At 38.0% G+C, this 14052-nt stretch overlaps 1 protein-coding gene across 1 annotated transcript in view; it reads right to left on the reverse strand.

Moving 5' to 3' along the window:
- RPS6KA6 (ribosomal protein S6 kinase A6) overlaps positions 1 to 14052 on the reverse strand; it is a 68895-nt gene that overhangs the window by 25375 nt on the left and 29468 nt on the right. Inside the window, exons 3-8 of the mRNA XM_070952030.1 lie at positions 8188 to 8304; positions 7760 to 7841; positions 6359 to 6439; positions 3403 to 3482; positions 1037 to 1143; positions 381 to 418 (exon numbers count right to left, since the gene is read on the reverse strand). Coding sequence (XP_070808131.1) covers positions 381 to 418; positions 1037 to 1143; positions 3403 to 3482; positions 6359 to 6439; positions 7760 to 7841; positions 8188 to 8304 — 505 coding nt within the window. The remainder of the gene's footprint in view (positions 1 to 380; positions 419 to 1036; positions 1144 to 3402; positions 3483 to 6358; positions 6440 to 7759; positions 7842 to 8187; positions 8305 to 14052) is intronic.

Genomic DNA, 14052 nt, shown 5'->3' on the forward strand with positions numbered 1-14052 from the left:
GCTTCTTGTGAAGCACACCAGATACTCTAAACAGCATGACCATAAGAATCAAAAACACATGAGAAAATTTACATATTCCAGAGAGGCTGAAAATGGGTAAGAAATCCACATGACTGTCTCTGAAAGTACAACATATACAACCTGGTCTCGGCCGAAAGGCTGAGTTAAATGACTTTTACCGATTCTTTTAGGAATGTAGCATTTGTTCAACAAAAAGTTGAACAATAATTTGAAGGGATAAAGGAGGACATGACGGCTGAATCTATCGAGCAACAATTTGTCCCACTTAAAAATACCTCCTGTTTTAATCAGCTGATGCTATTTATGTAATTATTATTTTTTTTAAAAAAAAAAAAGCTATACTAATAAGTTTCACCTACCTGTTAACTTGATATGTCCTGCTTCATCAAGCAAAATGCTGAAAATTAAAATTCACATTCACCAATGCACATAACAGGAATATTTTAATAAGACAAATTAAAATGCTATAGTATTTACATTTAATTAATTAAGATTTTTCTGAAAACATATTGGGTAAAAAAAAAAGAGTAGAGGTAGTCTTTGACTTACAACAGTTCGTTTAGTAACTGTTCCAAGTTACAACAGGACTGAAAAATGTAACTTATGGTTGTTTTTCCCACTTACAACCATCGGGGGGCATCCCCATGGTCATTTGATCAAAATTCAGACAATTGGCAACTGACTCGTATTTATGACAGTTGCAGTGTCCCAGAGTCACATGATCACTTTTTGCAACTTTTTGACAAGCAAAGTCAATGGGCAAGCCAGATTCACTTAACAACAGTATTGCTAATTTAACAACTGCAGTGATTCACTTAACAACAGAAAGGTCGTAAAATAGGGCAAAATTCACTGAACACATGTCACACTTAACCGCAAAGATTTTTGGACTAATTTGTAGTCGTAAGTCAAGGACTACCTGTATAGCAGTGATTCCACATTTATTTTATGGCAAATACAAAGAAGGGTTTAAATAAGAGTACCATAATAGTGGATAAAATACATTTTACTTTACTTTTCTGGCTTCAAGTCCCTGTATACAATTCCCAAGCTGTGCAGGTGATCCAAAGCTAGAGCCAGTTCTGCGAGGTAGAATTTCACATCTTCCTCTGTAAACATAACCTAATAAGAACTATATAGATTTACATTCCGGTCTGGTTAAATTTCTGTACATCAAAGATGTTAGCAAATCCTACAAAGCAGTGGTGGGTTTCAATTTTTTTTACTACCGGTTCTGTGGGTGTGGCTTGGTGGGTATGGCATGGCTTGGTGGGCGTGGCAGGGAAGGATACCGTAAAATCTCCATTCCCTCCCCACTCCAGGGAAAGGATACTGCAAAATCCCCATTTCCTCCTGATCAGCTGGGACTTGGGAGACAGAGAATAGATAGGGGCATAGCCAATCAGAATTTTTACTACCGGTTCACTGAACTACTCAAAATTTCCGCTACCGGTTCTCCAGAACTGGTCAGAACCTGCTGAAATCCACCTCTGCTACAAAGTTTAAACATCTGCGATGCAAATTTATTAGTCCGTACTGCATGTTATCTGTGATCTTGGATAACCCACAAGATGGAACCGTACATATGCAACTTTGAAAAGGACAAATATTGATCCTATTATCCCAAAGGTGCTTTTTTTCAAAAGGCAACTGAACTTCCATTTTTTTTCCTTGAAGACAAAGGAAAGCAAAAGGAAAAATAAATTCCAGTTGCCTTTTGAAAAAGCACCTTTGGGACAACCATGACCTGGATGACTGAGAATCTCCACGGACATTGATTCTATTAGTTCTCCAAAAATAAATATTCAGAGCATGCCTTTTGATGCAGCTCATGAATGACAAATGAATGGTTGGCCTCTGGAATGACATGGGTCCAGCAAAATACCTAATTTCTCTGCATGAAAAAAAAAAAAGATCCAAATGAACAAGATTATTTAAGTATCTCAAATAATTCCATATGATGGAAAGTTCTCCAAGATCATAGAAAATAAAAGTGAGAGATCAGCTAACCATTAACAGACAAAACTCTGCATTTATCAGGGGCTGCCCCAAAGAAGAGGGAGTCAAGCTATTCTCCAAAGCACCTGAGGGCAGGACAAGAAGCAGTGGGTGGAAACCTATCAAGGAGAGAAGCAACTTAGAACTAAGGAGAAATTTCCTGACAGTTAGAACAATTAATCAATGTATCTATCAATGTAAAGATTTTAATTGGTTTTAAATGGGATTTTAAATTTGGGGTTTTATAAATTGGGCCTATTATTTAATAATTTTAATTATTTTTAAATTTTGTCTGTCTTTGTGTTTTTAATTAGGCTGTACACCGCCCTGAGTCCTTTGGGAGAAGGGCAGTATAGAAATAAAATAAAATAATAAAATAAAATAAAATAAAATAATAAAATAAAATAAAATAAAATAAAATAAAATAAAATAAAATAAAATAAAATAAAATAAAATAAAATAAAATAAAATAAAATAAAATAAAATAAAATAAAATAAAATAAAATAATCAGTGGAACAACTTGCCTCCAGAAGTTGTGAATGCTCCAACACTGGAAGTTTTTAAGATGATGTTGGATAACCACTTGTCTGAAGTGGTGAAGGGTCTTCTTCCTAAGCAGGGGGTTGGACTAGAAGACCTCCAAGGTCCCTTCCAACTCTGTTATTCTATCTGAACATGGCTGGAGCACCTCAAAAATTGAGTCCAACACTTGTTAGTGACTCATTAAAGCAGCCAGGTGATATGGGTTTTGCACTCCAGTGTGCTTTGAAGCATCTCTTCTTTTAGCATCCCTTCTAAGGCATTTCTAAGTCCTGGCTGGGGTGGGGGAGGACCTACTTCCTTACATAGCGAGAAATGCTTTATTTATTAATGTATTTGACCTCGTTGTGTTTTTACACAGAAACCTTTCCTCTGAGTGAGGAAAAAAACCCACAACATTTCTAAAAGCAGAGAGTAAGATGATTTTTAGGTAGTCATAACAGTGTAGGAGGCAACTATTTATTCAATCCTGCCTTTTCTCCAGAAAGCCAAAAACAGCATACCACCCTCTTAACTTCATGATCGTAATTTGTCCTCACCATTTTGGAGGGAGATTAGGTTAAGAGATATTAACGGCAAGTTGATCCAGTTTCTTCACCGCTGAATAGTGACAGAGAGTCAGATTTAGGCCAAAAAAAACAAAAACCACCCCAGATTTGAAACTAAGATATAGAATAAATGGATTTGAGTTAGTCATCTCCTCTGAGCATAATGTCCCTCTCAGATAGATATTGAAAATATAAAAAAGAGAAATCGGAGCTCTTGGAAGAAAAGGCAAAGATAAAAACTTACTATAAGGCTACCACTTCACACTATGTTTTAAAAGGTCCATAAATACATACCTCTTTGGATAATCTTGTGAACACGTCTCCTCCCCTGAGAAAATCCAATATTAAATATAGCTTTCCTTCAGTCTGGAAGGCTGGAAAGAGCAGCCATAAAATATGAATCAGTTTTGTGGAACAACAGATAGGCAGCATAGATAAAACACTTAAATAATATACCCTAATCACACGAGACTTTCGAGGGCTCTAAACTTTTAACTATTCAAGGCAAGAGGAATTAATCAAGAGGGATTCTATAAACATTTGGCCAAAATACTAAATTGATATCCACATATTTAGGTAAAACTTGAAATGCTTGTATTAGTATTTAATAGCATTACCCTGGGAGGCAGAATTTTTTGTGACCTTCTTCATTTATAGAATAGAATAGAATTCTTTATTGGCCAAGTGTGATTGGACACAGAAGTAATTTGTCTTAGGTGTATATGCTCTCAGGGTACATAAGGATAATAAAATACATTCATCAAGAATAAAAAGATACAACACTTAGTGATAGTCAAGGTTACTAATAAGCTATCAAATCGTACTAGGAAACAAATAAAAACAATATAAATTGAAAGGAACATGGTTATAGTAATAAGTGGGAAGAGATAGATACTAGTAAGGAAGAGAAGAATAATAGTAATACAGACTTAGTAAATTATTTGACAGTGTTGTGGGAATTAGTTGTTAAGCAGAGTGATGGCATTCAGGGAAAAACTGTTTTGGTGTCTAGTTGTTCTGGTGTGCAGTGCTCTATAGCGTCGTTTTGAGGGTAGGAGTTGAAACAATTTATGTCCAGGATGCGAGGGGTTTGTAAATATTTTCACAGCTCTCTTTTTGACTCGTGCAGTATACAGGTCCTCAGTGGAAAGCAGGTTGGTAGTAATTGTTTTTCCTGCAGTTCTAATGATCCTCTGAAGTCTGTGTCTGTCTTGTTGGGTTGCAGAACCAAACCAGACAGCTATAGAGGTGCAGATGACAGACTCAATAATTCCTCTGTAGAACTGTTATCAGCAACTCCTTGGGCAGTTTGAGTTTTCTGAGCTGGCGCAGAAAAAACATTCTTTGTTGAGCTTTTTTGATTATCTTTTTGATGTTAGGTGTTCATTTTAAGTCTTGAGATATGATAGAACCTAGAAACTTGAAGGACTCTACTGCTGATACTGTGTTGTCTAGTATTGTAAGAGGTGATAGTATAGGATAGTAGTATAGTATAGGAGGTTTTGTTTTTAAAATCCACCAGGTTATCAGATGGAAGACTCAAATCCAGGAAGTCCCCACTGGCACTTTCACAACTGTTCAACAACTTTTAACATTGATTCCCAATGGAAAGCCAAATGGTCAATGAACATCCAGACGTAGGAAGACATAATGACCCCACTCAAAAAGTGCCAAACTTTGAGTTACCGGATCAGCAATGGACAATCCTGAATGGGAGTTGCACCTCACCCAGTGTCTGCCGGAACTCTCTGTGTAAATAGGGCATAGTATGTGGGTGACATATGGGCTCCCACGTCAAACTGTCAATCGTCAATCACATCATGACCGGCTGTAAGCTGAGGGATATACTGGTTCACTATTGACTTTTTTAAAAAATATAAACAATGCTGCACTTCAATGGTTAGATGGCCAAGACCCGTGATGCTGACCCTATGGCACATATGCCCAAAGTAGCATGCAAAGCCATGTTGCCCGGCAAACGCGGCCTTGCCTGTTTGTCTTCCAGGTTTCTGGCACGCATACGCACATGACGATCAGCTGTCCTTCGCCCACATGGCAGTGCCAAAAACCATCTGTGCATGCGCACCAGCCAGCTAACTATTGGGTGCGCATGCGTGCCAGAACCGGGAAGTTCGGCTTTTCTGGAGCGTGATCCCTTTGCGCACGCGGCAGTGCTGAAAACCAGCTGCACATACGTGCTGGCCAGCTGATCATCGGGCACACGTGTGCTAGAACCCGGATGTTCAGCTTTTCCGGAGTGCGGCTCAGATGAGCACGCACGCACGCGATGTTTCCATGCAAGGGCCGAAAAGGTTCTCCATCACTGGCCTAGACATTTGAACATAGAACTTTTTAACATTTATATTTTATTACGTTCTATTAATCTAGATCAGGGGTGTCAAACTCGATTTCATTGAGGGCTGCATCAGGGTTGTGTTTGACCGGGGGGGGGGGGCATGGCCAGCTCGACATCACTTGTGTTGGGGGCACTTGTGGTGGTCATGTGCTTCCCTCAGACCCTCCCTCCCTCTCAGTATAACCTTCCTTCCTTCCTTCCTTCCTTCCTTCCTTCCTTCCTTCCTTCCTTCCTTCCTTCCTTCCTTCCCCTTTCCTTCTTTTACCTTCCTTGTTTTCTTCCCATCTTCCCTTCTTTTTCTTTTTCTTTGTCTTTCCTCTTTCCCTTTCTCCTTTCCTGTCCCTTCTTGCATGCTCCAATGCAAAAAGGGAAAAATTTCTCCTTTTGTTTTGTTTTTAGTTTGTTTTGCTAGCCCTCTGCCAGAGAAAACGGACGCCTCCCCCCCCCCATTTTCAGTTGCGATGGCCTCCTGCAACCTTTTGCCAGAAAAAAATGGGGCCATTGCAGAGGCTTTTGTGACTGAGAACGGGGTCCAGGAGGGCCTCCTGCGGCCCTCTCAACCTTCATTTTCGCTGGCAGAGGCACTGTGGGCTAGATCTAAGCACCCTAATGGCCAAATTGGCACACAGGCCTTCAGTTTGACACCCCTGATCTAGATGAAATGTTAATATATATTGCTAGTCCATGTATGATATGCTCTACGCTACATAAATAATAAAAAAATTATCTAAATAAACCCAGTTTCGTGGGAAACATTTAAAAATATCTGCTTAAACGGCTTGTCACACAATATAAAGTCTGTTTTCTTTTTTCTTTTTAACCAAGCTAGTAGATGTAATTCAAACTCTTAGAAACGGATAAACCTCGATCAAAGTCACAGACAATAATACTCACCATAGTGCAGTTTGACAATAAATGGATGATTTACTTCTACTAATATATCTCTCTCCATCTTTGTGCGGACTCTGTCTCGAACTGCAAACATAAATTTTCCAAGAAGAGTGAAACTAAATACGTATTTATGCCTTTCACAATAAGCAGACATAACAAAGGATTTTTACGAGCAAATTTCTATTAGTCAGTTTCAGATGTGTTCCAGTGATTTCCGTGGAAATTCCAGGGGAAACTTCAAACGACCATGAACATCTAACCATCAAGCACACCAAAACATCATGAAAAAGTCACAACTGTCGCATGACTCACGAGTACGGCATATTCGTGAACTGTGCCAACTTTTCCGTTGAGTCATTTTAAACAGCCACTTCAAAATTTTATTGGTAATTTTGGCACCAGATAAGACAATGGATAGAGGAGATACTAATGCAAAATATAGAAGCAAAATCAGAAGTCTATTTGCTGGGTATTATTAACAAGAGCACAATTTATCTAATGTTACACATTCTAACAGCAGCAGATTAGCTTTTGCACAAAAATGGAAAAACAAAGAGACTCCCACAGAGAAGAAGTGTTAGCTAAAATATTAATTTGCGTGGAAATGGACAGGCTGACCTTGGAACTTAAAGATAAGAATGAATCAGAGTATTATGAAATCTGGAACAAATTTTATTATTGGCTGGAAAGGAGAAATGCTGGGATATAGGACTATTGACGAGTAAAAAGTTTGGAAGTTTTTATACTAATTTGTTATGATAGATATGACTGAATTAGATATCAAAATAATCTATATGGATGAAAGACTAATATACATTTTTGAAATGTGATAATTAGTGTAAATAAGTGTATCATTTATATGACAAAATTTGGTGAAAACGTTTAAACCGGAGATGTCACACTATGTCCATTGTTTTTGATTTGTATTATAAATAAAAAACATTTTTAAACAAACAAAACAAACTAACTAACTAACTTATATTGGTAATAATTGAATTGAACATGGAAATATCTATTTATTTATTTTTTTTACACATAGTGATATGGGACTGTCCCACTATTCTGCCAGAGCTGAAGAAGCTTCTTGGATGAGAAGCGAAACGTCTTCAAAAAAGAAAAAGAAGAAAGTCCATAAAAAAGTTGCCCCCCATAAAAAACACCTTTGGGGCAACCAGTTGGTGAGTGAAAAATCTACCATAATGAAACCACTTGCTTCCATATAAATAATACGTCACGTTCACAATATTGAATAGGATTTCACATTCATTCCTATGAGAAATTTCTGACAAACTTCAGTGGAGCTTTTATCAGCATTTTTAAGATAAAATTTGATTATTAAGTTCTGAAAGGTTATTTTATTTCACAAATCAAAATAAACACAGCAGAAGCGTTTTTAAACTTTACCTTTCAAGGATGCCTTCTTTAGAACTTTCATGGCGTAAAGTTGTCCAGCATCAGGACCAATGATTTTTCTCACAAGGAAAACCTCAACAAACAATAAAGATTAAATATGTTATTGTTTATAAGTCTCAGTGCTACAGCTACTGCTACTGAAATGCTCACAGGATTTACTATAATAAGTTCCCCAGCACTTAAAAACACTAAGCTTGTATGTGCTGTGTTTCCCCAAAAATAATTATATTATATTATATTTTTTTGAACCCTGAAAGAAGCGCTTGGCCTTATTGCCATGCGCTCAAAAGCCCGATTGGGCTTATTATCAGGGGATTTCTTATCTTGGGCGAAACAGGGTAGTAGAGGAATAAAATCAGGGGCTCTATGGGACATCCAATGCAACATTTAAAAGAAACACAGTTTATTTTCATTGTTACCTTTCCAAATGATCCTTGACCAAGGACTTTAAGCAATTCAAATTGTGCCGGATCTGCTTTTTCACATCCTTCTTTCACATGGTGGGTAATAGGAATCTCTTTGACACTTCCTTCATCCTATTGAAAGAAAGAAAGAAAGAAAGAAAGAAAGAAAGAAAGAAAGAAAGAAAGAAAGAAAGAAAGAAAGAAAGAAAGAGGGAGGGAGGAAAAGGGAGAGAGAAAGAGAGAGAAAGAGGGAAGGAAGGAAGAGAGAGAGAGAGAAAGAGAGAGAGAGGGAGGGAGGAAGAGAGATAGAGAAAGAAAGAAAAAGAGAGAGAGAGAGAGAAAGGAAGAAAGAGAGAGAGAAAGGAAGAGAGAGGGGGTGGGAGGAGGGAGAAAGGGAGAAAGAGAAGGAAGAAAAAGAAAGAGAAAAAGAGAGGAAGGAAGGAAGGAAGGAAGGAAGGAAGGAAGGAAGGAAGGAAGGAAGGAAAGAAAGAAAGAAAGAAAGAAAGAAAGAAAGAAAGAAAGAAAGAAAGAAAGAAAGAAAGAAAGAAAGAAAGAAAGAAAAGCTGCTAAGAATGAGTGCTACATTAGTTAAGGTATCTGCACCCTGCTTGTTTACTTAGAAGGTTTTTCTAGCAGATTATCCATAGTTGTAAACGATATTGTTTATATTTTATGATTTGTAAGGAACGATGGCTTACCACTTTTGAACAGGCTACTCAATATAAATATTTGGAGCAGAAGACCAGAACTATAGTTTACAATCTGAGAAAATGTATAGTAAAGTTTTTGTTATTTTTAAAGACTTGGCTATTTATATATTAAAGTAACTCTATCATTGTAGAATCCGGTGAAAAGGCACTGAGAAGGGACTCACTGTTTTATAGACTTTTGGATACACCTGCAGAATTTTACTTACCTTTACCTTTCAAGATTTAAAAGTATAAATAATTATTTCAGTTTATAAGGCTGAGACTCTTTTAAATTTTCTTGATTGTTTCATAAATCCAAAAATAACAGGGGGGAAAGGCAGGGTACAATCCAATATTACTTTACCAAGGAATAATTCATCCTATTTTGACTTATTCTGTGTTCTCTGATAAATAAAATTGTATGATTAATAATGACCTTGCAAAAGAAATGTCCTTCAGATCCTCTCCCATCTTTACTGAAAACTTCCCTGAAAAAGATCGTTGAGCCCAACATTTCTTTGCCCATCTTTTCCATCACTTTAATCATTTACATCAGTGGCTTTTATTCTTTTAGAGAATAACAGAGTTGGAAGGGACCTTGGAGGTCCAAACCTCTGCTCAAGCAGGAAATCCTACACCACTTCAGACAAATGGTTGTCCAACATCTTCTTGAAGCCCTCCAGTGTTGGAGCATTCACAACTTCTAGAGACAAGTTGTTCCACTGGTTAATTGTTCTCACTGTCAGGAAACTTCTCCTTAGTTCTAAGTTGCTTCTCTCCTTGATTGGTTTCCATCCGTTGCTTCTTGTCCTGCCGTCAGGTGCTTTGGAGAATAGCTTGACTCCTTCTTCTTTGTGGCAGCCCCTCAGATATTGGAACACTGCAATATTTTGTTCAGGTGTAAGATACTAGAAACCATCTTAGCACTAGCTTTGGGTACACTAAAAATGTACCCCTTTCCCAGAAAAAAAAAGCAGTTTAAAGGTAGAAAACATGTTGCCGAGGGACAAAGGAAAAAAGAAATGGTATCCATCAGTCCAAGTGGAAGTGTCAATATCCAATATTTAAGGATGATGCTTTTCACTGTTTTTTGTTTAGAAAAAAAAATATCATTTACATGAACCGATCTTAACAGTTCATCTGTTTCTGTGTTTAAAAGTGATCTGGAGTAACCCGGGTTTGACAGTAGAACAGGGTTTCTGTGGAAACTGACACAATAGTAATTAAATAAGAACTTAAGAAAACAACACTTTTGAATGCCACTGTCAGTGGAAATGATGTTATACTCGCTTATTACCATAATCGGAACATTTGCCGGCTGAGTCATCGTAGACCTCACACAACTGAAGGATCTGAAATGCTACAGTACTTCCAGTGAATTCTAAATACTGAGCGGTAGCCACATAATAGAGAGAGAGAAAAAAAAAAGGTTTTGAACAGAATTTGGAAATTCAACAGCTGTTAAGTGTGGGCAGCAGCTACACACGCAACAGAACAGGGGGAAAGGAAACATGTGTTGTACAACTGCATAATGCTCCATTAGCTTCCAGCTTCGTCAGTTCTGGCCTAACATCTTCCCCAAAAACTTATATTTTTCACTTTCTTGTGTCAGCGTTCCAGAACAACCCAACTCCAATTAAAAACTCCGAGACAAACTTCATCTCAAAAATCTTCATTTATTGGAATAGGTATACTGGGACGTGGTGGCTCAGTAGCTAAGATGCTGAGTTGGTCAATTGAAAAGTCGGCAGTTCAGCGGTTCGAATCCCTAGTGCCGTGTAATGGGGTGAGCTCCCTTTTTACGTGTCCCAGCTTCTGCCAACCTAGCAGTTTGAAAGCACGTAAAAAATGCAAGTAGAAAAATAGGGACCACCTTTGGTGGGAAGGTAACAGCATTCCGTGCGCCTTTGGCGTTGAGTCATGCCAGCCACATGACCAAGGAGATGTCTTCAGACAGCACTGGCTCTTCGGCTTTGAAACAGAGATGAGTACCACCCCTAGAGTCGGGAACAACTAGCACATATGTCCGAGGGGAACCTTTACCTTTACCTTATACTGGCACATCTGGGAAAACCCGAATCTGAGAGTTCTGAGCTTTCCCTCAATAAATCAAAACCCCAAATCCAGCCCCTGCATCGATCAGTCCATCACACGGCCCAACCACCATCCATCCCAACTTGATCCACCACTGCAACCACTTGTCCTCCAGATGCAGGAGTACCATGACCTTGACTGAAAAGAAGAATGCTATTATGTCTAACAAAAATTGCCTCTACCATATCCCCCCTCCTACTTTCCCAAGCACAAGAAGGTGGCAGTGTGGAAGCTTCCAAGGTTAATATGGCTTCCAAAGCTGACATCTTGTTTCTATAGTCCAGTCTTGTAGTTAGGAGACTGGACTGCAGAAAACAAGAAGGAAGTGAACATGTAAGCTGTTCGCAGTAACAGTGAAAAATGTCAACATGCACGTTATGATGGCGTCAAACACTGACGGCCTAATATCGTATGCAAGTATGTAAATTGTTGCTTTGCTAGATGATGTCAACCTGTGTGCTCTTCTCTTCCTTTCTGTGGGACCTATCTTCAACCTATTCATTTACTCCCCTAACACCTGAATTTGTTTAGCTTTTCCACAAGAGTGCTTTAATTAAATGTTATATGCACCAAGACAAATTCCTTGTGTGCCCAATCACACTTGGCCAATAAAAAAATTCTATTCTATTCTATTCTATTCTATTCTATTCTATTCTATTCTATTCTATTCTATTCTATTCTATTCTATTCTATTCTATTCTATTCTATTCTATTCTATTCTACTCTACTCTACTCTACTCTACTCTTATTCCATTCCATTCTATTCCATTCCACTCTACTCTACTCCTAATTCTATTCCCTCTTCTCTTCTCTTTTCTCTTCTCTTCTCTTCTCTTCTCTTCTCTTCTCTTCTACTCTACTCTACTCTACTCTACTCTACTCTACTCTACTCTACTCTCTACTCTACTCTTCTATCCCATTTCTACATTCTATTCTATTCTATTCTTATTCCTATTCCATTCCACTCCACTCCACTCTACTCCTAATTCTATTCCCTCTTCTCTTCTACTCTATTCTACTCTACTATACTGTACTCTACTCTACTCTACTCTCTACTCTATTCTTCTATCCCATTTCTACATTCCATTCCATTCCATTCCATTCCATTCCATTCCATTCCATTCCATTCCATTCTATTCTATTCTATTCTATTCTAGATGTAAATCTAGAACATCTGTAACATAGATGAGATGTTTCAGCGATTCACCAATGTTGCCAAGATCTAACTTAAGTAATCAACTGGATTTTACAATATTTATTTACTTCCTTCTTCCTCGATTCTATTTAAAAGATAGAAACAAATTCACAGAATTATTAAAAAAAAAAAAAGCAAACGAGTCAGAAGAAAAGTTTTCGTTTTCAGTTCTAAGCTGAAGAACTGGTATCATTCTATGTTTTTCTGTTTCATACCTACTACTGTGACTGAACTTAAGCAGTGATGTACAGTACCATTTCTGTCCAATATAATTGAGCAGAAATATGTAATGGCATGAATCTATGTAATATTGTATTGCTGTTAATTAAAATCCCAAGTTTTTTGTTTTTATTTTTATAAATCCCAACAGTTTCAATAATGCAGTAAATCATCTTATTATATTCTATTATGCTACTGCATTATTAATACAGCATTACCATAATGTTATAATACCGGCAAACCATATTTTAAAGTTATGATACTATCTCCACAAAATTTATCTGATTTCATCCAAACCAGTGAACGTCACTAATTAGCAGTAAGTGTTAATTAATATTATAAATATTACGTAGTAAGCGTCAGCTTTATCTAAATCTAGTCTTAATATTGACTATTGATCACTGCAGTTGTCATTCCAACATTAATATTCCCAAAACTACCTAGAACCTTACCAACCAGTATACAACACATTCTTTAATTTGTAGGAAATGAATATGAAATACATATTACCGCATGACAAATAGAATAGAATAACAGAGTTGGAAAGGACCTTGGAGGTCTTCTAGTCCAACCCTCTGCCCAGGCAGGAAACCCTACGCCACTTCAGACAAATGGTTATCCAACATCTTTTTAAAAATTTCCAATGTTGGAACGTTCAACAGGCAACTTCTGCAGGCAAGTAGTTCCACTGATTAATTGTTCTAACTGTCAGGGAATTTCTCCTTAATTCTAAGTTGCTTCTCTCCTTGATTAGTTTCCACCCATTGCTTCTTGTCCTGCCCTCAGGTGCTTTGGAGAATAGTTTGACTCCCTCTTCTTTGTGGCAACCCCTGAGATATTGGAACACTGCTATCACGTCTCCCCTAGTCCTTCTTTTCATCAAACTAGACATACCCAGTTCCTGCAACCGTTCTTTAGCCTCCAGTCCTCTAATTATCTTGGTTGCTGTTCTCTGCACTCTTTCTAGAATTTCCACATCTTTTTTACATCATGGCGACCAAAACTGAATGCAATATTCCAAGTGTGGTCCTACCAAGGCATTACAAAGTGGTATTAACACTACACGTGATCTTGATTCTATTCCTCTGTTTATGCAGCCCAGACAAAGTTATTATATTTTCCAGCTCCCAGGCCTTGTGCTGCTAATATTTAAAAAAGAATCTTGTCTAATAAGAAAAATGGCGCTCCCATGTAACACCTCTCCTGCGCGAGCTGCACTGGCTCCCAGTGGTCTTCTGGGTGCGCTTCAAGGTTTTGGTTACCACCTTTAGAGCACTCCATGGCTTAGGGCCTGGTTATTTATGGGACCGCCTGCTGCCGCAAACGGCCTCCCACCAGCCGGTACGCTCTCACAGAGAGGGACTCCTTTGGGTGCCGTCAGCCAAACAATGTTGGCTGGCGGCCCCCAGGGGAAGAGCCTTCTCTGTGGGGGCACCTACTATCTGGAACGAGCTCCCCCCGGAGATACGGAGGATCCCGGATCTACGCACCTTTCGCCGCGCTCTTAAGACCTTTTTATTTCACCAGGCTGGTCTGGCCTAACTTTCCCATTCTTTTTTAATGTAAATTTTAATGTAAATTTTAATTTTTTCTTAACCTGGGGTTTTAAATTTGACTTGGGCTAAATTGATTTAATTCGATTTTATTTCTGTTCTTAATTTTTGTATTTTACGTGTTTTATTT

This window comes from Pituophis catenifer, unplaced genomic scaffold (genome assembly GCF_029215685.1).
Source record: "Pituophis catenifer annectens isolate HBS135680 unplaced genomic scaffold, rPitCat1.0.hap2 SCAF_11, whole genome shotgun sequence".
NCBI lineage: Eukaryota > Metazoa > Chordata > Lepidosauria > Squamata > Colubridae > Pituophis > Pituophis catenifer.